The 25,268-nt window shown below is 40.2% G+C and overlaps 3 protein-coding genes across 3 annotated transcripts in view; 2 read left to right on the forward strand and 1 right to left on the reverse strand.

Moving 5' to 3' along the window:
• The window catches only part of LRRC17 (leucine rich repeat containing 17), a 168,502-nt gene extending 167,836 nt beyond the window's left edge, over positions 1 to 666 (forward strand). The window contains exon 5 of the mRNA XM_060157231.1: positions 645 to 666. The gene's annotated coding sequence lies outside the window, so the exon portion shown is untranslated. The remainder of the gene's footprint in view (positions 1 to 644) is intronic.
• FBXL13 (F-box and leucine rich repeat protein 13) overlaps positions 1 to 7,728 on the reverse strand; it is a 185,033-nt gene extending 177,305 nt beyond the window's left edge. Inside the window, 1 exon segment of the mRNA XM_060157227.1 lies at positions 7,654 to 7,728. Within this exon segment, the coding sequence (XP_060013210.1) occupies positions 7,654 to 7,728 (75 nt within the window).
• A 148-nt stretch (positions 7,729 to 7,876) lies between these two features.
• The window catches only part of ARMC10 (armadillo repeat containing 10), a 37,056-nt gene continuing 19,664 nt past the window's right edge, over positions 7,877 to 25,268 (forward strand). Inside the window, exons 1-2 of the mRNA XM_060157240.1 lie at positions 7,877 to 8,333; positions 24,264 to 24,412. Of these exons, the coding sequence (XP_060013223.1) occupies positions 8,195 to 8,333; positions 24,264 to 24,412 (288 nt within the window). The 5' untranslated portion in view covers positions 7,877 to 8,194. The remainder of the gene's footprint in view (positions 8,334 to 24,263; positions 24,413 to 25,268) is intronic.

Consider the following 25,268-nt stretch of genomic DNA (forward strand, 5'->3'; position numbering starts at 1 on the left):
TGGAGATGGGGCCTTTGGGAGATAATTAGGTTTAGATGAGGTCATGAGGGTAGGATCCTCACGATGGGATTAGCACCCTCATATAAAGAGACACCAGACAGCTTGCTCTCTTTCTTTCTCTGCCAAGTGAGGACACAGTGAGAAGGCAGCCATCTGCAAGCTAGGAAGGGAGCCATCAACAGAGCTCAGCCATGCTGGCACCCTGATCTTAGACTTGCAGCCTCCAGAACTGAGAAAATAAATTTTTGTTATTTAAGCCACCCAGTCTATGGTATTTTATTATAGCAGTCCAAGCCAACCAAGATACTAGCCATCTATGATTTTCTATACATTCGATATGTCATTTTTGGGGACAGGCTTTATTTAGATAAGGATGCAAGATATAACAGTAACCAAAGAGAGAATCTCAAAGGGATGGTAAAATTCAGAAAGATAGCAGGGCCGCCTGTTGAATCTCTACTCATGTCTCCCGAAGTCTCCCCTGGAGTCTTTCTCAGCTAAGGATTTAAAAGGTTTTGTGGTTTGAGACAAGCCATGGCAGCAGTTAGTCCATGACTTACTCTCTGTCTTAGTCCATTTGGACTCCTATTACAGAACACCATAGACTGGGGGACTAATAAACAACAGAAACTTATTTCTCACAGTTCTAGAGACTGGGAAGTCCAAGATCAAAGTGCAGGAAGATTCTGTGTCTGGTGAGCACCACTTCCTGGTTCATAGATGGCCATCTTCTGACAGTGCCTTTACATGATGAAAGGAGCAATGGAGCTCTCTGGAGTCTTCATCGTAAGTATTCTAACCCCGTCCATGAGGGCTCCACCCTCATGACCTAATCACCTCCCAAAGGCCCCACCTCCTAATACCATCACATTGGAGATTGGGTTTTAACATGTGAATTTTGGGGAGACATAAACGTTCAGTCTATAGCATGTTCATATCACTTTGTTCATTTTTCACAATATGAAACTAATCACTGTGATTCCTGAAGATTTGAAAATAGGTATCAATTTATTTCAGTGCATGTGAGAAAAACTGTCCCATGTGTGACACTGATTGCAGGTGACCAACCTGACTAGACAGCCGCTCCACCCTCCCTGTGCCACTCAGACTCTTCCTGAAGTTCCAGAAGCTTGGTGCCTGTGAAAACAACAACCTTCTCAAAGACACAATGATCATATCTGGGTCAAAGGTAATTTTCTCTGGCTTATTAAATATGTTAATGCATTCCAGACCTGCACTAATATGGCAGCTACTAGTTTCATGTGGCTATTGAGCACTTCAGACATGGCTAGTCCAAACTGAGATGTGCTGCAAGTGTAAAATACACACTCAATTCTGAAGACTTAATATGATTTTATATTGAGTCCATGTTGAAATGATTATAGCCTGGATAGATTGGTTGGTAGAAAATCTCTTGTTAAAATTAACTTTGCCTATTTCTTTTCACTTCTTTAATGTGTCTGTAGGACACCCAAAGGGATAATGCACAGAGCACTCAGGAGAAAGTCTGAGCTAGAGACAGCTTCAGAGTCATAGCTGCAAATGGTTGAATCTGTTTTCTACTAGCACATGGTAGATGCCCGGCAAATGCTTGCTGATGAAATGGTCAAATGTACCCTTCTTAGCTGACCACTCTTGCCATCCCCTCCAAGAAAAAAAGGCTGGCTGGTGTCCAGAGCCTAATCTGTTGTTAAAAAAAAAACCTAACTTGAATTGAACATAAAATCCAGCAGATTTTAAGCTGGTGTGCAAACCTCTAGAAGCCCACAAAGGCTTTCCAAGGGATATGTGAGAGTGAATAGTATAAAGGACTCCATTTCCAGATCCTCACCTTTCCCATGTATTCTTTCCAGAACCTGATTTGCCTCAGGACACACTTTGTGATTTTCTTTTCCCGTTCTTCCCATTCACAATTGCTTTCTCCCACTCCAGAAACTATAAAGGCCTGTCTCTCATCCAACTGGAATCTCACTACACAGAAAACTGAGGCAGAGAGATTTAGAAACTTGCTCAAAGTCACACAATTAGTAATTGGCAAAGCCAAGAATCAAACCTAGGCAATCTCGTAATAATAGATAATCCCCTTGTATTGCTTCACACACTTTAGGGTTCAAGTAATAAACCTCAACTAAACATGGAGTTTATTGGCTCCTACACTAGAAATTCTAAAGGTAGATCATGCTTTGGATGAATTTAACCCAGTGACTAACTGATGTCACTAGAGGCCTGATTTCTTTCCATTTCCTGACTCTACCTTCCTCAGAATCCGCTCACCCTAAAACCATCTTTCCTTGTGGACACAGGAGAATTGGCAATGGCTCCCAGGGCTACATGCTTCCCCACAAACATCCAGAGATGCTATATCTCTGTCCCAGCATTCCAACCAAGCAACCTGATCTAAACTGGTTTAGGTCACATCTTGCCCTCTCCCACGATCCTCACCACCACCCATCATAGTCACAAACATTGTGGCCAGGGAACTTGAATGCGCTGGTTGTCATAAGCCAATCAGGGTCCAACCCCAGAGATAGGGATAGTCAGTTTCCCTGAAGCATATGGGCTATATGGGGAAGAGGTAGTTTATGGAATAAGAGTGTAAGAAATATTAGGAAGAGGGAAGTAGATGTTGTGTAGGCAACCTGTTAATGTCCAGTATACATCTGCTCCTGGGGAACATAGAAAAGAAAGAAGGGATATTTATAGAAGAATTGAGACCCACTTACTGGGTGATAGTGTTGTAATCCACATCTTGTTCGTTCAGATAATACTTTGAGATCCAACTTGATCCCAGATTCCCCTTGAATGAACAAGCCAGGTATATAGCTGATTGTATTTCCTTAAGTGGCCATAACAATATATCCCATCCCATGAGCTCTTTTTGCAATGTGACTTTGATACACTTCCCATCAAGAAGTGGGGTATATGTTCTCTCCTCTTGAATCTAGGTGAAAATAACGTTATGTTGACTTCCAAGCCTAGGTCATAAAGGGTGATATAACTTCTACCTAGTTCTCTCTGGGGACACCTGCACTTAGAACTCAGCCACCATACTGTGAGGAAGTCCAAGCAGCCCATGGAGAGGCCCATATGGAGGAACCAAGCCTCCTGGTTCACAGACCTAACTGAACTCCCAGCCAACATCTGACACCAACTTGCGAGGCATGTGAGTGAACCATCTTAAAAGTGGATCTTTAACCCTCTGCTGATCCACCCTGGATGGTACCACATGGAGCAGAGACAAGCTCTCCCTAAAAAACCTTGCAAGAATTTCAGACTTTTGAGCAAACTAAATGAGTCATGTTGTTTTAGGCCATGAAGTTTTGCAGTTGTGTTACACATAAATGAATAATTGATACAGCAAGCTAACAGAAAATGACTGCACAGCCAAATCAAGCCTGTCATTTCATCCATCCCTAGCTACATACATTATGAGCAGCCATGACTATCATTTATTTTAACTTTTTATTATGGAAAACTTCAAACGTATATAAAGTAAACAATAGTATAATGAACCCCTATGTGCCCATCACCCAGTTTCAACAATTATCACCATTCTGTGATCTTTGTATTATCTATATATTCACCCATTTTTCCACCTGTTCTCAATTATAATTTTTTTAGGTAAAGTTTACATGAATTCAACACAAATCCTAGCTGTATAATTCTGACAATGGATACACCTACACCTCAGTCATTTTCCAACTCCCCAGAAAGTCCCCTGTGTAGCATTCCACTTAAGCCTTCTGTATCAGTCAGCGTCCAGCCAGGAGACAGAAATCACACCAGTAAGTTGAGTAAAGAACATTTATTCTATTCTAATAACTAAATTCTAATAATTTAATTCAAAGTTATTCATATTAACAGACAATGGTTTTAAATTGATAATAACATGTTAAAGAAAACAGGAAATGATAGACAAAATGGATGAAAAGATGCAGAATATTAATTGGAATGTATAAAAAAATCAAATGGACATTCTAGAACTGAAAAATATACCATCTGAAATTAAGAACTCATTTGATTCATTTGATGTATTTAACAGTAGACGAGACTCAGCATAAAACAGAATCTGTAAACGTGAAGACAATCAATGAAAAATATCCAAACTTAAGCACAGAAAAGAGAATGGGGAAAAAACAGAAGAGAGCCAAAGAGGCATAGGCATGTAGGACTAAGTTAAAAAAAAAAAAAAAAAAAAGCTAACATATTTATGATCGGAGTCCCAGAGGGAGAAGAGAGAATTAGGTAGAAGCAGAATTTGAAAATGACCAAGAATTTTCTAAAACAGATGAAAAATATCAATCAACAGATTCAGTAAGCCCAGTGAATCAAGCAGGATTGAAAAAAAAAAATCAGCCTCTATTCAAATGTTGGCAGGGAAATGATATCCTAAGTAGACAGCCAGGTTTTATTCAGGACAGGTAGGTGGAGTTCAGAAGAGTTTAAATATACATAGAAATCTGTGATGAAAGATGATGAATTCCAAAACTTGCAGAAGATGGGTTTTAGAAGAGTGCTAGGCATGGAAAATTGGGTCAGGCGAATAGATGTACAGGGATATGAGACACAATGGGATTCAGCCTGATAGTCTCTTAGGGGAAGCAGGTAATCAGGTTAAGGTGGGTGTGTGAGGCTCTCTTGCACCTGCTGGTAACGTGGTAGCAGAGGTGAGTGAAGGACTCCTCAGAAGAATATCGTCTTAGGCAATGGGGAGCACTTCTAAGGGCCTCTTTTCTCTAGGGGCAAAACAGTATGGTAGGCTGGTGAGGAAGAGGTGCTCTCATCCAGAGGAGGAACCAGGGATGCCTCTTGCAGCCATGTAGTGTTATGGCAAGTGGAGAGCAAGGCAAGGAGAGGTTACTACTTCCCTGATGTTCCCTGACCCTCAACTTGAGTCCAGTTATGCTACCTGCGCCATGGCCAACTTGGACTGAGTCATCACTCAGAATGGCTTCATCCTGAATCTTAAATAGCCCTCTGTATCTGCAGGTTCTTCATTCATGGATTCAACCAAATGTGGATCCAAAATGTTTGGGGAAAAATTCCATTGTTTCAAAAAGCAAAAGAGTTCACTGTGTGCAGGCAACTATTTACATAGCATTTACATTGGATTAGGTACTATAAGTGATCTACAGATGATTTATTTAGAGGTGATTTATACAGTGGGATGTATGTATGCAAATACTATGCCATTTTATACAAGGTCCTTGAGCATGCACAGATTTTAGTATCCATGGCGGGTCCTGGAACCAACCCTGAGGATACTGAGGGACAACTGTATTAGGTCCTTTGAGGAGGCTCTTTCTCCCCAGGATAGTTTCACCCCTCCAGGCCTACTTGTATTGATATGATAGTACAAAAATGGTTTCAAAGATGGAAAATTGATGATCCACAGATTTTTCAGGTTCTCCCCTTGGAAACTAAGTCCATTTCCTTTTTATAAGTTTGGAATTTTGCACTATGAAGTCATGTGTTATTTTTATTTATTTATGGCTGTGTTGGGTCTTCGTTTCTGTGCAAGGGCTTTCTCTAGTTGTGGCAAGCGGGGCCACTCTTCATCGCGGTGCGCGGGCCTCTCACTATCGCGGCCTCTCTTGTTGCGGAGCACAGGCTCCAGACGTGCAGGCTCAGTAGTTGTGGCTCACGGGCCCAGGTGCTCCACAGCATGTGGGATCTTCCCAGACCAGGGCTCGAACCCGTGTTCCCTGCATTGGCAGGCAGATTCTCAACCACTGCGCCACCAGGGAAGCCCTGAAGTCATGTGTCAATATATCTGACCAAGAAAAAGTTCTAATAAAACAAAAAAATGAAGATACTGAGAGAGAACTATACCAACATTCCACTTTCTGACCCCCATCTCCTATTTTCCAGCTCCCTCACTCAATTACTCCCTCTACCCCTCTTCATTCCCCTCTTACAAACTTCTACTTTCTACCCACATATCAGTATTATGTCTTGTTCTCATTTCCCACCCAGTCCTTAGAGTCCTTGCCCATCACTTCAGGCACTCTCAAAAGCTTAGCTCCCTCACCATTGCCCTTCCATTATATATGTCTGGCAAACTCCTATCCTGGATGAAGTCAACTCTTATTTGTGTACCTGCATCTGATTTACTGAGTGCTGCTTGAGAAAATCATATAACTGGGAAGATGAGTACCATGCTCTCTACACATTTTCAAATATAATTGTACAGAGGTAAAACATGAATGAAACTCATCATAAAAAAATTAAAACAATACAGATGTATATGGAGTAAAAGATGAGAGTTCTCTCCTAAAACCATTCCCCAAAACATTGCTATTAAGTTTGCCATATGTTCTATGCATGTATTATTGTCTTAAATATAGATATATATATGCATGTACATATATATACATATAAACACACATATATACACATATACATACATATATGAAATCAATAGGTAGCTAGATTGTAGTACACACTTTGTTAAGCAATTTGCATTTTTTTCTTTTCTTTTTAAAATTTAATATGTCACGGAGAGCCCTTCTTCTCAAAAGGTACAGGTATATTTTATTCTACATAATATCCCATTCCCTTACCTACACTTAGGTAATAACCATTTTCACTATGAACAATGTTATAATGAAAATATTTGTACATCCTTCTGGTTACATGTGCAAATATGTCTCTAAAGTGGATCCTCAGAAGTGGAAATGCTTGGTCAAAGGGTATTCATATTTAACATTTTAATACATATTTCTAAATTACCATCCAAAAAGGAGGAGCTATACTGAATTGCCCTTCCACCTGCGTAGGAGAGTTACTACCCCAAGCTGGGCTCTCAACACTGCCTGGCTCTCCTTCTCTTTCCTTCCCTAGACTTCTAACTCTCCCTCCTTCTCTGCATAACTTAACTACTCAAAACCTCTTCTGCACCCTCCATCCCCACCCAAACATACCATTCTTGGCAAATATTTCACCTAATATTAGCAGAGAAAATGGAAGTCACCAGAAGAGAACGTTCTTGACTTCCTATCCCCAAACCTACAAAACCTATCCACCTCTTGTCCTCCTTCCCTCCTGTTACAAGGCGGGTGGGTGAGGACAGTCCTTCCTCCCGTGTTTAAGTCCTGGTTGTGCGGTCCTTCCCTTCACAAAGGGCTAACTACCTTCCATCTAAAGGTCTCAGCTTCCACTCCTCAGCCAACTTAAATCTATTTTCTGCCTTCATCGCTCTACTGAAAACCCAAACTCACCTTGGGTCAAATCTACTACACCTTTTCAGGTCCTTATCTTAGGTGACACTATTGCCCACTCTCTTCATAAAGCCACACTCTCCTGCTTTTCCTTCTCTGTCTCCACAGCACTTCATTCTCACTCCTCTAGTCTTCAGGCTCCTCTTGTCCAAAACTTAAAAGTTGGAGTTTGGGGTTTCTGTCCCGAGGCCCTTTGTTCCTTCTCTCTGGGAGATGTCACCCATTCCCCCCTTTCAGCCACTGTCACCCCTCTGTCTTCAACTCTGATCGGTATGTTCAGCCCAGACCGCCGACCTGCCCAAATGTGACTTCATCCTTTCCTTTTCGCTCCTCTGAACCTCCACTCCCTCTCTCCACCAAACCCCAGTCCCTCCTCTGGGAAATCTCTTCCAATTCCTTTCTCTTCTAACTCCGGCGCACTTGGCTGCAGTACCTCGCAGACCTGAGGAATGTATTTCTCCTTGAAGTAGTTCCTCAGCCTGGGTCTGGCAAGGCGCAGCGAGGCCATGACCGGAGGCCCTGCTGAAACTCTGCGCTTCCAGCCTGCGCTTCACGCCCCGCGCAGCAGGAGCCGCGCCTGGCTAGGGGCTGGCGCGTCTCGGCGTTGCCCCGGCAACCACGCTGCGTGGAGGGGAGGGACTAGGCGCTGCGTTGCCGCGAGCGCCCACCCTGGTGCCGAGGACTGCCGGGAGGGAGGTGAATCTCGGGCCGGCCTGGGGGCGGTCCCTGGTGTGTGCTCTTGGGGCGTTCAGTCCTTGCAGCTCTTCACCGAGTCCCGCTCTCCTTCACCCGCGCCCCGCCCAGACTCGAGGAAGCCGCCGGGACGCGTCCGGGCCGACAGGGCGGTTTCCGAGAGGCGGAGCTCAGTCGCCCATTTCCTTTCTCCGTCGGCTAGAACCCGGACGGCGGCAGCACCCTCTGGCTTCGGACCATCCTGCGCCAGGCCCAGCGCTGCGCGTGGCCCCAGCGGCAGCATGGGCGGCGCCCGGGATGTGGGCTGGGTGGCGGCGGGCCTGGTCCTAGCGGCCGGCGCCTGCTACTGCTTCTACAGGCTGACGCGGGGCCGGCGGCGAGGCGTCCCCGGGCTACGGCTGCGCCCCTCGCGGTCTGCAGGTGAGGCCACGGGGTGCCTGGCAGGTGGGCGGGGACGGTGACTGTGGCTTTCCCAGAGTGGGGGTTGAAGACGCCACAGGTGCTCGTGGCTTTCCAGTGCTGGGAGTAAATAAGGAGCCCAGCCAGGGAGGGAGGCTGATGAGAAGGGCAAAGTCGGGAAGCCCAGGTGCAAAAGACGGGTCTTCCACGTGATTGGGTGAGTGTAGGGTTCAGAGCTGGTTCCCCGCCTCCATTTCTTTGTTCAAAATTCCGGGATGAAAAATTGCCCAGACTTTGTTGTCTGAGTCTGGCGTCACAGCTGAGAACAGTTTCTCAAAAGCGTGTTGATTGCCTCTCAACGTTAAAGCTTGCTCCCGGCCTTTGTGTTACCAGGGGGATTCTGGGGCGATAGATGAAATTCTGCGTGCAGGTAGCCTGGAAGAAGGGACGCCAGAGGGGCAGTTCTGAGGGGAGGTACTTTGAAGTCGCCGTGGTCTATATATATATGTATATATATACACACACACACAAAGTATGCGAGAGATCCTGGAGATACAGATATAGCTATGTATATCAAATTAGAACAGTTGTCTGCATGGAGGACACCCTCCTGGCGGACAAGTGCATGGTGAGGTTTCGGTCCAAAAATTGATTGCTGCATTCAGGATTCTAACAACTTGTTGAATGTTCTAGGGGGTATTTCAGGTCATGAAAGCTGTTACAGAAATAATTAAAAATAAAATCTCCTGCCAACCAAGAAATTCCTCTCTACAAATGTAGGAAAGAACTAAATAGCTTTATTAGAGAATAAGCATTAAACCAGGTTGCTACGCCCATCACGGGCAATCTTCTAATGGGATTGCAAAGACAGAATTCTCACCCCTTTATGTATCCAACCAGAGATAACCTATAACCTCTTTCATATTAAGTACATGCCGTCAAGATAAACAGTAATTTGTCCTTAATAGGACTTGACAGAACCATTTGCTACACGTAGTTCATTCTAAATTCACAGGTAGTTGGGGTGGTATTTGTGTTAGCTAATAGCCGTTATGTAGAAGAAAAATAAGACTTCTCAGTATCTATGATAACCGCGTAGTTACAACACAGAGCCAAGAACCGAGCTCTGACTCACCCAGAGACAAGGAGATGGGGACTCCATCTTCCTTGATGTTTACACTTCAGATGACACCAAAGACGCTAAGAAAGATTTTCTTGGGTTTTAAACCGGCAAGAGGCTTACTTAGCTTTAAAAAAGATGTATATTTATATCAAAGGGACAGACAAAGGATTTACAATTACTAGTTTGCTCAAGGAAATGTTCTCAGAAAAGGGAGTGGGTGAAAGGTTTCTTTCCCTTTTGGCACAAGGGGGAAAAAATTCATTTTAAAACAGATTTGGACTTACCTTTACTTCCAAAGCCTACTTTGTTGTCTTTGTGTCAGAGATATTTTCGTATAAGTAGTCAGGTGACCCGAACTCAGATACCTTCTCACTTACACTTACTCAACATGATGAACACTGACAAAGTCTTACTGCCCCCCCAAAATCACCAGTATCTTGGCCAGGCAGCTTACAAAATACGTTGCTCACAGCCACTACCTGAAGCTACACTTTTTTCTTTGAAGAAGACTCAAGAAATACCCATTTTGTCAGCATCACCCTTATGTTTTGGAGGGTGATCTATTTTTTTTAAATTGAGATAAACACTGTATTAGTTTTAGGTGTACAACATAATGGTTTGACATTTGTATATATTGCAAAATGATCACCATAGTAAGGTTAGTTGACATCCATCACCACAAGTTTTCTTGTGATGAGAACTTTTAACGTCTACTGTCTTAGCAACTTTGAAGTATACAATACAGTATTGTTAACTATAGTCACCAAGCTGTACTTTACACTGCTAGTACTCATTGCCCTTATAACTGAAAGTTTGTACCCTTTGACCCAGATCTTCCCATTTCCTTCAGCCCCTAGCCCCTGGCAACCACCATGACACTCTGTTTCTGTGAGTTGAGTTTTTTAGATTCCACATAAAAGTGAGATCATTGTGTATTTGTCTTTCATCGTCTGACTTATTTCTCTGGACATCATGCCCTCAGGATCCATCCATGTTGTCACAAATGACAGGATTTCCTTCTTTTTTATGGCTGAATAACATTCGATTGTATGTATGTGTGAGTGTGAGTGTGTGTGTGTGTGTGTATTATCACGTTTTATTTATACATTCATCCATCGATTGACACTTAGGTTGTTTCCATGTCTTGGCTATTGTAAATAATGCTTCAGTGAACATGGCGGTGCAAGTATCTTTTCAAGGTGGTGATTTCGTGGAATCACGAAGTGGAATTGCTAGATCATGCGGTAGTTCTGTTTTTTTAGAATTTTTTTGAAAGTTTTTTTTTGATGTGGACCATTTTTAGTCTTTATTGAATTGTTACAATATTGCTTCTGTTTTATGTTTTGGTTTTTTGGCCACGAGGCCTGTGGGATCTTAGCTCCCTGACCAGGGATTGAACCTGCACCCCCTGCATTGGAAGGTGAAGTCTTAAATCACTAGACTGCCGGGAAGTCCCTGGTAGTTCTATTTTTAATTTTTTGAGGAACCTCCATATTTTCCATAGTGATTGGAAATTTACATCCCCACCAACAGTGCACAAGGGTTCCCTTTTCTCTACATCCTAACCAACACTTGTTATCTATTGTCTTTTTGAGGATAGCCATTCTAACAGGTGTGAGGTGATAGCTAATTGTGGTTTTGGTTTGCATTTCCCTGAAGATTAGTGATGTTGAGCCCCTTTTCATGTACTTGTTGGCCATTTGAATGTCTTTGGGGAAAGGTCCATTCAGAGCCTCTGCCCATTTTATAATTAGATTGTTTCTTTTTTTTTTTCCTATTGAATTGCTTGAGTTTTTAAATATATTTTAGATAGTAACCATTTATCAGATAAATGATTTACAAATACTTTCTCCCATTTCATGGGTTGCCTTTTTATTTTGTTGATGGCTTACTTTGCTGTACAGAAGATTTTTTCATGTAGTTCCACTTGTTTATTTTGCTTTTGTTGCTTTTGCTTTTGGTCAAATCCAAAAAATCATGTCAAGACCCATGTCAAGGAGCTTACCATCTATTTTTTTTTAGGAGTTTTAGGTTTCAGGTCTTTTTTTTAAGAATTTATTATTTATTTATTTATTGGCTGCTTTGGGGTCTTCCTTGCTGCATGTGGGCTTTTCTCTAGTTGCGCCAAGTGGGGGCTACTCTTTGTTGTTGTGCGCGGGCTTCTCACTGCGGTGGCTTCTCGTTGCGGAGCATGGGCTCTAGGCGCAGGGGCTTCAGTAGTTGTGGCCCACGGGCTCTAGAGCGCAGACTTAGTAGTTGTGGCGCACGGGCCTAGTTGCTCCGCGGCATGTGGGATCTTCCCGGACCAGGGCTCGAACCCGTGTCCCCTGCATTGGCAGGCAGATTCTTGACCACTGAGCCACCAGGGAAGCCCCTAGTTTTCAGGTCTTATATTTAAGACTTTAATCCTTTATGAGTTGATTTTTGTGTATTGTGTGAGATAGTGGTTCGGTTTCCTTCTTTTTTGTGTGTGAATTTTATTTTATTTTTTATACAGCACGTTCTTATTAGTTACCTATTTTATACATATTAGTGTATATATGTCAATCCCAATCTCCCAATTCATCCCGCCACCATCCACTGCTTTCCCCCCTTGGTGTCCATACGTTTGTTCTCTACATCTCTGTCTTTATTTCTGCCTTGCAGACTGGTTCATCTGTAGAAAAATGGTACAGATGAACTGGTTTGATTCTTTGGCATGTAGCTGTCCAGTTTTTCCAACACCATTTATTAATGAGACTCTTCTTTCCCTTTTGTATAGTCCTGGCTCCTTTGTCATAAATTAATTGATCATGTGTGTGGGTTTATTTCTGGGCTGTCTGTTCTATTCCACTCATCTATGTGTCTGTCTTTGTGCCGATACCATACTGTTTTGATTACTATAATATAGTTTGAAATCAGGAAGCATGTGAGTTTCTGTTGTGGATTTTTGGTTTGCAGTTACCATCCATGAGGTTTTGATATAGCAGTACATATATATATAAACAAGATAGTTTTGAGTTGCTGGTCTCTTAATCTCAAATACATTTCCAATGTCCTGCATTTCTACTCTCCTCACAGTTGATGGTTTTGATATTTGTGTGTGGATGATTTCCTAACTTTACTGTATGTTTGCCTTTACCAGTGAGCTTTACCCGTTCATAATTTTCTTGTTTTTAGTTTTGGGCTTTTCTTTTTCCCCTAGACAAGTTCCTTTAGCATTTGTTGTAAAGCTGGTTTGGTGATGCTGAATTCCCTTAACTTTTGCTTGTCTGTAAACATTTTTGATTTCTCTGTCAAATCCGAATGAGAGCCTTGCTGGGTAGAGTATTCTGTTTTTGTTTTTTTTTTAATATTTTATTATTTTGGTTTTTTTGTTTTGTTTTGTTTTTCACACACACACACACACACACACAGTATTTTATTTTTACAAGAGATAAATAAGCTGACACCAAGCATTGTAAATGGATGACCACAACAAAAGCAACAATGATTGCAATCACCAAACACGAAACACACTCACACTATGTCATAATATTGACATTCACTCCAGTAATCCTCCACTGTAATAGCTCCTTTACTTTGCAGTGAAAATTGATTTGTATATTTTTTGCCTTTGAGTCCTTGTGGGATTTTTTTTTTATTCAAACAGAAGGTCACAAAAATTATAATCATCCTCATCAGTTCACTCAGTCCCCTGTAATCAATATTTTTTCATCTTGATCTTTTGTTAGCACTTTATGAGTTCATCAGTTTTCCATTAGAGTTCTGAAAATGCTTATTCATTCAGTTCAGCAGTATAGTCAGTTACCAGAAACCTGTACTTGTCAGAGTCTTTTCCATGAATTCCTTGAAGATGAAACCCTTTTATAGGAACATATTTGCAAAAGCATCAGAGTACACCCAGAACTGTCTGTAAATGACAAAAGACTTAAAAATGACCACGGATAAAGATTTGATGAAAGTTCATACTAATGCAATTGACAAGGAAATTTAGTTATTTCTGAGATATACATTTTAAAGTAATAACTAGAATTATGACTTATAATACCAGAACATACAAGATTTTTAGAAATTTCATGTAATGTCTGAAACATTTATATTAACATATTTCCATAAAAATAACCCAAGGAAAGTTTAGTTGTTTTGTTTGTTTTTTTATACTGCAGGTTCTTATTAGTCATCGATTTTATACACATCAGTGTACACATGTCAAACCCAATTGCCCAATTCAGCACACCACCGTCCCCACCCCACCACGGTTTTCCCCCCTTGGTGTCCACGTGTCTGTTCTCTACATCTGTGTCTCAACTTCTGCTCTGAAAACTGGCTCATCCGTACCACTTTTCTAGGTTTCCACATACATGCATTAATATACAATATTTGTTTTTCTCTTTCTGACTTACTTAACTCTGTATGACACTCGCTAGATCCGTCCACGTCTCAGCAAATGACTCAGTTTCATTCCTGTTTATAGCTGAGTAATATTCCATTGTATATATGTACCACATCTTCTTTATCCATTTGTCTGTCAATGGACATTTAGGTTGCTTCCATGACCTGGCTATTGTAAATAGTGCTGCAGTGAACATTGGAGTGCATGTGTCTTTCTGGATTATGGTTTGCTCTGGGTATATGCCCAGTAGTGGGATTGCTGGATCATATGGTAATTCTATTTTTAGTTTTTTAAGGAACCTCTATACTGTTCTCCATAGTGGCTGTATCAATTTACATTCCCACCAACAGTGCAAGAGGGTTCCATTTTCTCTGCAACCTCTCCAGCATTTGTTGTTTGTAGATTTTCTGATGATGCCCATTCTAACTGGTGTGAGGTGATACCTCATTGTAGGCTTGATTTGCATTTCTCTAATAATTAGTGATGTTGAGCAGCTTTTCATGTGCTTCTTGGCCACCTGTATGTCTTCTTTGGGAAAATGTCTATTTAGGTCTTCTGCCCATTTTTGGATTGGGTTGTTTGTTTTTTTGATATTGAGCTGCATGAGCTGTTTATATATTTTGGAGATGAATCCTTTGTCCATTGATTTGTTTGCAAATATTTTCTCCCATTCTGAGGGTTGTCTTTTTGTCTTGTTTATGGTTTCCTTTGCTTTGCAAAAGCTTTGAAGTTTCATTAGGTCCCATTTGTTTATTTTTGTTTTTATTTCCATTACTCTAGGAGGTGGATCAAAAAAGATCTTGCTGTGATTTATGTCAAAGAGTGTTCTTCCTGTGTTTTCCTCTAAGAGTTTTATAGCGTCTGGTCTTACATTTAGGTCTCGAATCCATTTTGAGTTTATTTTTGTGTATGGTGTTAGGGAGTGTTCTAATTTCATTCTTTTACGTGTAGCTGTCCAGTTTTCCCAGCACCACTTACTGAAGAGACTGTCTTTTCTCCATTGTATATCCTTGCCTCCTTTGTCATAGATTAGTTGACCATAGGTGCGTGGGTTTATCTCTGGGCTTTCTATCTTGTTCCATTGATCTGTGTATCTGTTTTTGTGCCAGTACCATATTGTCTTGATTACTGTAGCTTTGTAGTATACTATGAAGTCAGGGAGTCTGATTCCTCCAGCTCCGTTTTTTTCCCTCAAGACTGCTTTGGCTATTTGGGGTCTTTTGTGTCTCCATACAGATTTTAAGATGATTTTTTCTAGTTCCATAAAAAATGCCATTGGTAATTTGATAGGGATTGCATTGAATCTGTAGATTGCTTTGGGTAGTATAGTCATTTTCATAATATTGATTCTTCCAATTCAAGGACATGGTATATCTCTCCATCTGTTGGTAACATCTTTAATTTCTTTCATCAGTGTCTTATAGTTTTCTGCATACAGGTCTTTTGTCTCCCTAGGTAGGTTTATTCCTAGGTGTTTTATTCTTTTTGTTGCAGTGGTGAATGGGAGTGTTTCCATAATTTCTCTTTCAGATTTTTCATCATTAGTGTATAGGAATGCAAGAGATTTCTGTGCATTAATTTTGTATCCTGCAACTTTACCAGATTCATTGATTAGCTCTAGTAGTTTTCTGGTGGCATTTTTAGGATTCTCTATGTATAGTATCATGTCATCTGCAAACAGTGACAGTTTTACTTCTTCTTTTCCAATTTGTATTCCTTTTATGTCTTTTTCTTCTCTGATTGCCATGGCTAGGACTTCCAAAACTATGTTGAATAATAGTGGTGAGAGTGGACATCCTTGTCTTGTTCCTGATCTTCGAGGAAATGCTTTCAGTTTTTCACCATTGAGAATGATGTTTGCTGTGGGTTTGTTGTATATGGCCTTTATTATGTTGAGGTAAGTTCCCTCAGTGCCCACTTTCTGGAGAGTTTTTATCATAAATGGGTGTTGAATTTTGTCAAAAGCTTTTTCTGCATCTATTGAGATGATCATATGGTTTTTATTCTTCAATTAGTTAATATGGTGTATCACATTGATTGATTTGCGTATATTGAAGAATCCTTGCATCCCTGGGATAAATCCCACTTGATCGTGGTGTATGATTGTTTTAATGTGTTGTTGGATTCTGTTTGCTAGTATTTTGTTGAGGATTTTTGCACCTATATTCACCAGTTATATTGGTCTGTAATTTTCTTTTTTTGTAGTATCTTTGTCTGGTTTTGGTATCAGGGTGATGGTGGCCTCATAGAATGAGTTTGGGAGTGTTCCTTCTTCTGCGATTTTTTTGGAAGAGTTAGAGAAGGATGGGTGTTAGGTCTTCTCTGAATGTTTGATAGAATTCACCTGTGAAGCCATCTGGTCCTGGACTTTTGTTTGTTGGAAGGTTTTAAATCACAGTTTCAATTTCATTACTTGTGATTGGTCTGTTCATATTTTCTATTTCTTCCTGGTTCAGTCTTGGAAGCTTATACCTTTCTAAGAATTTGTTCATTTCTTCCAGGTTGTCCATTTTATTGGCATAGAGTTGCTTGTACTAGTCTCTTAGGATGCTTTGTATTTCTGCGGTGTCTGTTGTAACTTCTCCTTTTTCAGTTTTCTTTTTTGCCTAGAGAAGTTCCTTTAGCATCTGTTGTAACGCTGGTTTGGTGATGCTGAATTCCCTTAACTTTTGCTTGTCTGTAAAGCTTTTTGATATCTCTGTCAAATCCAAACGAAAGCCTTGCTGGGTAGAGTATTCTTGGATGTAGGTTTTTCCTTTCATCATTTTAAATACATTGTACCACTTCCTTCTGGCCTGCAGAGTTTCTGCCGAAAAATCAGCTGATAACCTTATGGGGATTCCCTTGTATGTTATTTGTTGCTTTTCTCTTACTGCTCTTCATGTTTTCTCTTTGTCTTTAATTTTTGTCAGTTTGTTTAATATGTGTCTCAGCCTGTTCCTCCTTGGGTTTATCCTGTATGGGACTCTTTGCGCTTCCTGGACTTGAGTGTTTCCGTTCCCATGTTAGGGAAATTTTCAGTTACTATCTCTTCAAATATTTTCTCAGGTCCTTTCTCTCTTCTCTTTCTGGGACCCCTATAACGTGAATGTTGGTGCCTTTAATGTTGTTCCAGAAGTCTCTTAGACTGTCCTCGTTTCTTTTGTTTTTTCTTTGTCCTGTTCTGCAGCAGTGATTTCCACCAATCTGTCTTCCAGCTCACTTATTCATTCTTTTGCGCCATTTATTCTGCTACTGATTCCTTCTAGTGTATTTTTCATTTCAGTTACTGTATTGTTCATCTCTGTTCTTTTTCTTTTTTTTTTTTGCGGTACGTGGGCCTCTCACTGTTGTGGCCTCTCCCGTTGTGGAGCACAGGCTCCGGACGCACAGCTCAGCGGCCATGGCTTACGGGCCCAGCCGCTCCGCGGCATGTGGGATCTTCCCGGATCAGGGCACAAACCCGTGTCCCCTCCATCAGCAGGTGGATTCTCAACCACTGCGCCACCAGGGAAGCCCCATCTCTGTTCTTTAAATCTTCTAACTCTTTGTTTAACATTTCTTGTATCTTCTCAGTCCGTGCCTCCATTGTTTTTCCGAGATCTTGGATCATCTTTACTATCATTGTTCTGAATTATTTTTCAGGCAGATTGCCTATATCCACTTCAATTATTTGTTCTTCTGGGGTTTTATCTTGTTCCATCGTCTGGAACATATTTCTCTGCCATCTCATTTTTTTTCTAACTTTCTGGGTTTGTGGGCTCTGTTCTGCAGGCTGCAGGATTGTAGTTCTTCTTGCTTTTGATGTCTGCCCTCTGGTGGGTGAGGTTGGTCCGGGAGCTTGGGCAGGCTTCCTTGTGGGAGGGACTCGTGTCTGCCCACTGGTGAGTGGAGTTGGGTCTCGTCCTTCTGGTGGACAGTGCCATGTCAAGTGGCATGTCTAGAAGTGGCTCTGGGCTCAAGACAACTTTAGGCAGCCTGTCTGCTGATGGGTCGGGCTGTGTTCCCACCCTGTTGGTTGTTTGGCCTGAGGCATCCCAGCACTGGAGTCTGCAGGCTGTTGGATGGGGCCAGGTCTCGGTGCCAAAATGGTGACCTCCAGGAGAGCTCACACTGAGGAGTATTTCCTAGGGGCCTCCGCCACCAGTGACGTTGCCCCTGTATTGGGCCACAGCCAACCCCCACCTCCCCAGGAGTCCCTCTGAGATCCGCAGGTGGGTCTGGTCCAGGCTTCTGTGGACTCACTGCTTTACCCTGGGTCCCAGTGCACATGAAACCTTGTGTGCACCCTCTAAGAGTGGAGTCTCTGTTTCCCCCAGTCCTGTGGAGTCCCGCACTCAAACCTCACTGACCCTCAAAGCCAAATGCTCTGAAGTCTCCTACTCCCAATTCCAGACCCTCAGGCTGGGGAGCCTCATGTGGGGCTCAGAACTCTTAGTTCCTGTGGGAGAACCTCTGTGATATAATTATTTTTCAGTTTGTGGGTCACCCACTTGGCAGGTATGGGATTTGATTATATAACAGAAGCGCTCCTCCTACTGTCTTGTTGTGGCTTCTTCTTTGTTTTGCGGTGCAGAATATCTTTTTTGGTAGGTTCAAGTCTTTTTTTTGTCGACTTGAACAAAAAACATGGTTATTCGGCAGTTAGTTGTGTTTTTAGTGTTTTTGTAAGAGAAGGTGAGCTCAAGTCCTTCTACTCCGCCATCTTGTCTCCCATCACCTCTACAAGAATTGTTAAAATGACTTTAAGTGGAAAGGAAAAAGGCACAACTAGAAACGTGAAAATTACAAAAGGAAAAATGTCATTAGTAAAGGTAAATATACAGTAAAGGTAGTAAATCAGCTGCATGCCAAGCTAGTAGGAAGGGTAAAAGACAAAAGTAGTGAAATCGTCTATATCCACAATAAGTAAAGAGATACACAAAATAAAAAGATGTAAAATATGATGTCAAAAACAGTAGTCACGGGCAAGGGGGGAGTAAAAATGCAGGGTTGTTAAAATGTGTTTGAAATGAAGAGATCAGCAACTTAAAACAATCACATATATACATATGTGTGTGTGTGTGTATGTATATATATATGTATTGCTATATATGAGTCATGGTAACTACAAACCAGAAATCTATAATAGAATCAAGAAGAAAATGTAACAATTTTAAACATATGTGCACCCATCATAGGAGCACGTAAGTACATAGCAGATATTAAGAGACATAAAGAGAGAAATCGATAGTAACACAATAATAGTTTGGGACTTTAACACACCACTTACATCAGTGGACAGATCATACAGACAGAGAATGAATAAGGAAACAGTGGCTTTAAATGACACATTATACCAGATAGAACTATTAGATATATATAAAACATTCAATCCAAAAGCAGCAGAATACACATTCTTTTCAAGTGCACATGGACCATTTTTCAGGGTAGATCACATGCTAGGCCACAAAAAAAGTCTCAGTAAATTTAAGAAAATAGAAGTTATATCAACCATCTTTTCCAACCACAATAGTATGAGACTAGAAATTACAAGGAAAAAACTGCAAAAAACAAATACTTGGAGGCTAAAACATATGCTGTTGAACAACCAGTAGATCACTGAAGAAATCAAAGAAGAAAGTAAAAAATACTGGAGACAAATGAAAACAGAAACACAAAGATCCAAAATCTATGGGATGCAGGAAAAGCAGTTTTTTTTGTTGTTTTATTTATTATTTATTTTTTTGTGGTACGTGGGCCTCTCACTGTTGTGGCCTCTCCCGTTGTGGAGCACAGGCTCCGGACGCGCAGGCTCAGTGGCCATGGCTCACGGGCCTAGCCGCTCTGCGGCATGTGGGATCTTCCCAGACCGGGGCACGAACCCATGTCCCCTGCATCAGCAGGCGGAGTCTCAACCACTGCGCCACCAGGGAAGCCCAGGAAAAGCAGTTTTAAGAGGGCATTTTATGCGATACAGGCCAGCCTCAGGAAACAAGAAAATTCTCAAATAACCTAACCTTACACTTAAAGGAACTAGAAAAAGAAGACCAAACAAAACCCAAACTTAGCAGAAGGAAAGAAATTATAAAGATCAGAGCAGAAATAAATGAAATAGACTCATAAAAAAATAGAAAATATCAGTGAAACTGAGAGCTAGTTCTTTGGTAAGATAAAATTGATAAACCTTTAACCAGACTCATAAAAACAAAAAGAGAGGGCCCAAATCAATAAAATCAGAAATGAAAAAGAGGTTAGGACCAACACCACAGAAATAGAAAGGATTATAAAATACTACTATGAACAACTATATGCCAATAAAATGGAAAACCTAGAAGAAATGGACAAATTCCTAGAAATGTACAATCTCCCAAGACTGAACCAGTAAGAAATAGGAAACATGAACAGACCAATTACCAGTAATGAAATTGAATAGTTTTTAAAACTCCCAACAAACAAAAGTCCAGGACCAGATGTCTTCACGGGTAAATTCTACCAAACATTTAGAGAAGTGTTAACACGTGTCCTTCTCAAACTATTCCAAAAAGTTGCAGAGGAAGGAATGCTTCTGAACTCATTCTGAGGCCAGCATCACCCTGATGCCAAAACAAGACAAAGATATCACACAGAAAAGAAAATTGAAGGCCAATATCATTGAACATAGATACAAAAGTCCTCAACAAAATATTAGCAAACTGAATTTAACAGTTCAATAAAAAGATCATACACCATGATCAATTGGGATTAATTCCAAGGATGCAAGAATGGTTCAATGTTGGCAAATGAATCAGTGTGATACAGCACATTAATGAATTGTAGAATAAAAATCATATGATCATCTGAACTGATGCAAAAATGTTTTGACAAATTAAGCATCCTTCTTTTTTTTTTTTTTTTAACAAAACCCTCAACCAAGTTGGTATAGATGGAACATACCTCAACATAATAAAGGCCGTATATGAGAAGCCCATAGCTAACATGATATTCAGTGGTAAAAAGCATTTTCCTCTAAGATCAGGAACAAGATAAGGATGCCCACTCTTGCCACTTTTATTCAACATAGTATTGGACGTCCTAGCCACAGCAATCAGACAAGAAAAAGAAATAAAAGGAATCCAAATTTGAAAGGAAAAAGTAGGACTGTCACTATTTGCAAATGACATGATACTATACATAGAAAATCTCAAAGACACCACCAAAAAGCTCATCAATGAATTTGGAAAAGTTGCAAGATGCAAAATTACTATACAGAAATCGGTTGCATATCTATACACTAACAACGAACTATTGTAAAGAGAAATTAAGGAAACAATCCCATTTTCCATCACATCAAAAAGCATAAAATACCTAAGTATAAATCTGCATAAGGAGTTAGAAGACCTATACGTAGAAAACTTTAAAACACTGATGAAAGAAATTGAAGATGATGCAAATAGATGGAAAGATATATATGTTGTGCATTGGTTGGAAGAATTCATATTGTTAAAATGACCATATTCTCCAAGGCAATCTACAGATTCAATGCAATCCCTATCAAAATACCAATGGCATTTTTTCAAAAACTAGAACAAATAATTTAAAAATATTTATGGAAACACAAAACACCCCGAATAGCCAAAACAATCTTGAGAAAGAAGAATAAAGCTGGAGGAATCAGGCTCCTGGACTTCAGACTATACTGCAAAGCTACATTTATCAAAACAGTATGGTACTGGCACAGAAACAGACACATAGATCAATGGAACAGAATAGATAGTTCAGAAATAAAGCAAGAACTTACGGTCAATTAATCTAGAACAAAGGAGGCAAGAATATACAATGGGGAAAAGCTAGTCTTTTTAATCAGTGGTGCTTAGAAAACTGGACAGCTACATTTAAAAGCATGAAATAAGAACATTTTCTCATACCATATGCAAACTCAAAGTGGAACAAAGACCTACATGTAAGACTGGAAAGTATAAAACTACTGGAAGAAAACATAGGCAGAACACTCTTTGACATAAATCGTAGCAATATTTTTTTGAACCTGTCTCCTAAGGCAAAGGAAACAAAAGTAAAAATAAGCAAATAGGACCTAATTAAACTGAAAAGCTTTTGCACAACAAAGGAATCCATTTGCAAAACAAAAACACAACTTACTGAATGGGTGAAAATATTTGCAAATGGTGCAACCAACAAGGGGTTACTTAATATCCAAAATATATAAACACCTTATACAACTCAATACCAAAAAAAGAACCTGGTTAGAAAATGGGCAGAAGACCTGAACAGATATTTTTCCTAAGAAGACATGTAGATGGGCAACAGGGACATGAGAAGATGCTCAGCATTGCTAATGATCAGAGAAATGCCAATCAAAGCCACAGTGAGATATCACCTCACACCTGTCAGAATGCTGTCATCAAAAAGACCACAAATAACAAGTGTTGGTGAGGATGTGGAGGAAAGGGAATCATTATACACTGTTGGTGGGAATGTAAATTGGTGCAGCCACTGTGGAAAACAGTATGGACATTCCTCATAAAACTAAAAATGGGACTACCACGTGACCCAGCAATTCCACTCTTGGGTATATATCCAAAGACATAAAAATGCTTTAAGGTAGGCATTATTAACTCCCATGTAATAGATGAAGAAACTGAGTCTTGGAGAGGTTAAGTCTCTCAGCTGGTAAATAGGTTAGCTGGAATTTGAACCAGACTTAACCTTGGCTTACTTTTAACTTTTAACTTACTTTTACTTTTAACCACATTGCACTTCCTTCCTTCAAGTGAAAAATCTATGATTTAACACTTTTCCCTGTAAATTTTTATTTGGCTATTTATAAATAATTTATGTATCTATGAAACTTTTTAATGACTGTGGGAAAATGTATAAGGAAGTTATAGGATTTTGAAATGTTTTGGAAGTATGAATGAGTTAAATTTATCCTATTTCTGTCATGTGTATATGTATAAAATTACACAACTTCAGGGCCGTACAGGAACTTTGGAACCAGTTATAGTGTTTGACCAACCTTATTTTACATGTGAGAAGACTGAGACCCAAAAGAGGTTAAGTGGTTGTCTGCAGCTTTGTATTTTCATTTCTCTGGTCTCTGCTACTAACTCCTTTGTGACATTAGGCAAATCCTTAAATGATCCTGGTCTCAGTTTCTTTGTGTGTAAAATAAGAGGTTTGGATGAACCCCCCCAAAAATCTTTCCATTTTAAAAATCTGTGTTTTTGTCATTGTTTCACTTACCTTTTCAAGTATTCTTTGGGTGAAATTCTTTTATAAGGTGTTAATGAGGCAGGTTGTGGATTCAGGCGTAAAAGCATGGTACAGAGGTTCTGATTATAAGACATGGGAGTGAGAATCTGCTGGCTTTTTGGCTTTTAGATTTTCCTAATAATTGATTTCTTGTTTGGCTTCTTCAGGACATCATATCACTTATTGGCTCCCATAATCTAAACTTGTCTGTTTACCTCATATTTTTCTGTGTTTCCTCTTTAAGCAATATACTCAATTATTTTAATAAAGTGATACATGTTTACTGTAAAAAAATCAGAAAGTACTCATGAGCACAGGGGTAGAAAATAAGTCATTCATAATCCCAGCATCCAAAGATAACTTTTAATAATTTGAGAGACATTTTTAAAAACAAAAAGCACAGCTGTGACATCATACAGCACCTCTTGTTATAAACTGCCCCCTCAGCCCCACCCTGGGCAATGTACTGTGGACACTTGCACTGTCTGACCTATTCTCATAGTTTAATTTGGAGAGAATCATGTTCTATATTTATAACACAATTATAGCATTATACAAATGCTTTCTGTTTTTCCTGTGGTGATTTCTACAAAGAGGATTTTTTTTAAAAGGTTAGAGCTATAAATTTTAAATGTTCCTGAGCAGATCCAGCATTTGACTACTTGACCTATTCCTCAGAACAACAGCTTTTGTCATCACCCCCAGGTGGACTGCTGTTCTTGCGTCTCGGTCATCATGCCTTGCTCATATAAACCAAACAAAAGCGCCCCACGAGCAGCATGATTGGGCCACTCCCATAGCTTTTGCTCCAGCCTGAGGCACTCTTAAAACTGTGATCAGAACAGTTCTCCCTAATGCAAATTCTGTTTCTTAATAATCTATGTCTGTAGGGAAGTGCTCCACTGGATGGGTGTACTTGATTTTTACAAAGAAGAAACAGAAAATGCTGTTGGCATGCAGTGCCTTACTAAAAGAGAAATGCTGTTGGCATGCAGTGCCTTACTAAAAGAGAAAAGTAACCATTGGCTAATTTCTTAACGTTTATAAGCCTCAGTATTCTGTCTGTAAATTGAGAATTATAATAGTATCCTCTGCCAAGGGTCACTTGAAGATTAAATGAGATAAGGCATTTGAAGTGCTTAAAACTGTGCCTGGCATCAGAATATGCATTCAGTATTGTTCGTAAAAAAAATTTGTCTCATATTGATTTTAAATGAACTTTAATAACTTTATTCTTATGCAGAAGACTTAACCAATGGCTCATATGATGATATCCTAAATGCTGAACAACTTCAGAAACTCCTTTACCTGCTTGAGTCTACTGAGGATCCTGTCATTATCGAAAGAGCTTTGGTCACTCTGGGTAACAATGCAGCCTTTTCAGTCAACCAAGTGAGTACCCTAGTCTCTGCAAACACGTTCCTCCTGTTCTCACACACCAGCACCAATTGTGACCGTGATAAGTTACTTAACCTCTCAGAGCCTCGATTTTTTCATCTATATAGTATGGCTATGGATACCTACAGAATAACGTTTGTTTACTTCTGAAAAGCACAGCCTAATAGTAATACGAGTAGTAATAGGATTCTAGATCAAGATCCTTATGAAGTTGGTCACTGGCATCACATTTGTAATAAGTGTATCTAATCAACACTTAGCATTGCGTGACCTTTTTAATTATTTAAAGTTCAGCAGTGCTGCAGTAGAGCAACAAAAGCATCTGACATTTAAGTACATGTTTTACATTGTACACAGGGCTTATGAGGATGGTTCTGATGCAGGTGCTCCCTAGACCACACGCTGACAACCACGGACCAATGTAAATGGCCTCTGCTTCCTCCCCCCACTACCCATGGAGAAAAGTAAAACAGTTTTTGTCATTATTTTCAGCTAATGCCCTTTCTTAACATTGTCATGCATGCACAGTTTTGAATTTATACTTCATTTTAGTCCGTATTTATCCATCATGTCAAGGTTTACTCTAAAGCTCTAGCGATTTATAGGGAGATACAAGGAATATTTGTCTGTTACTCACATTTCAGTTGTAAATGACAGAACCCAACTTAAATTATTTCAAACCAAAAAGGGAAAATATTGAGCTCAGTTAACTTGGACATCCAAGGGTATCATTGGTTTCAGGCACAAGTGTGAATATAGTTCAGGATTACAGAAAAAATTATCAGACCTTCTCTTTCTCTGTCTTTTGGCTGCTTATCCCTGCTTCTTTTTGTGTTTTGATCTCTGTCTC

The sequence above is a fragment of the Lagenorhynchus albirostris genome, chromosome 8 (assembly GCF_949774975.1).
Source record: "Lagenorhynchus albirostris chromosome 8, mLagAlb1.1, whole genome shotgun sequence".
Lineage (NCBI taxonomy): Eukaryota > Metazoa > Chordata > Mammalia > Artiodactyla > Delphinidae > Lagenorhynchus > Lagenorhynchus albirostris.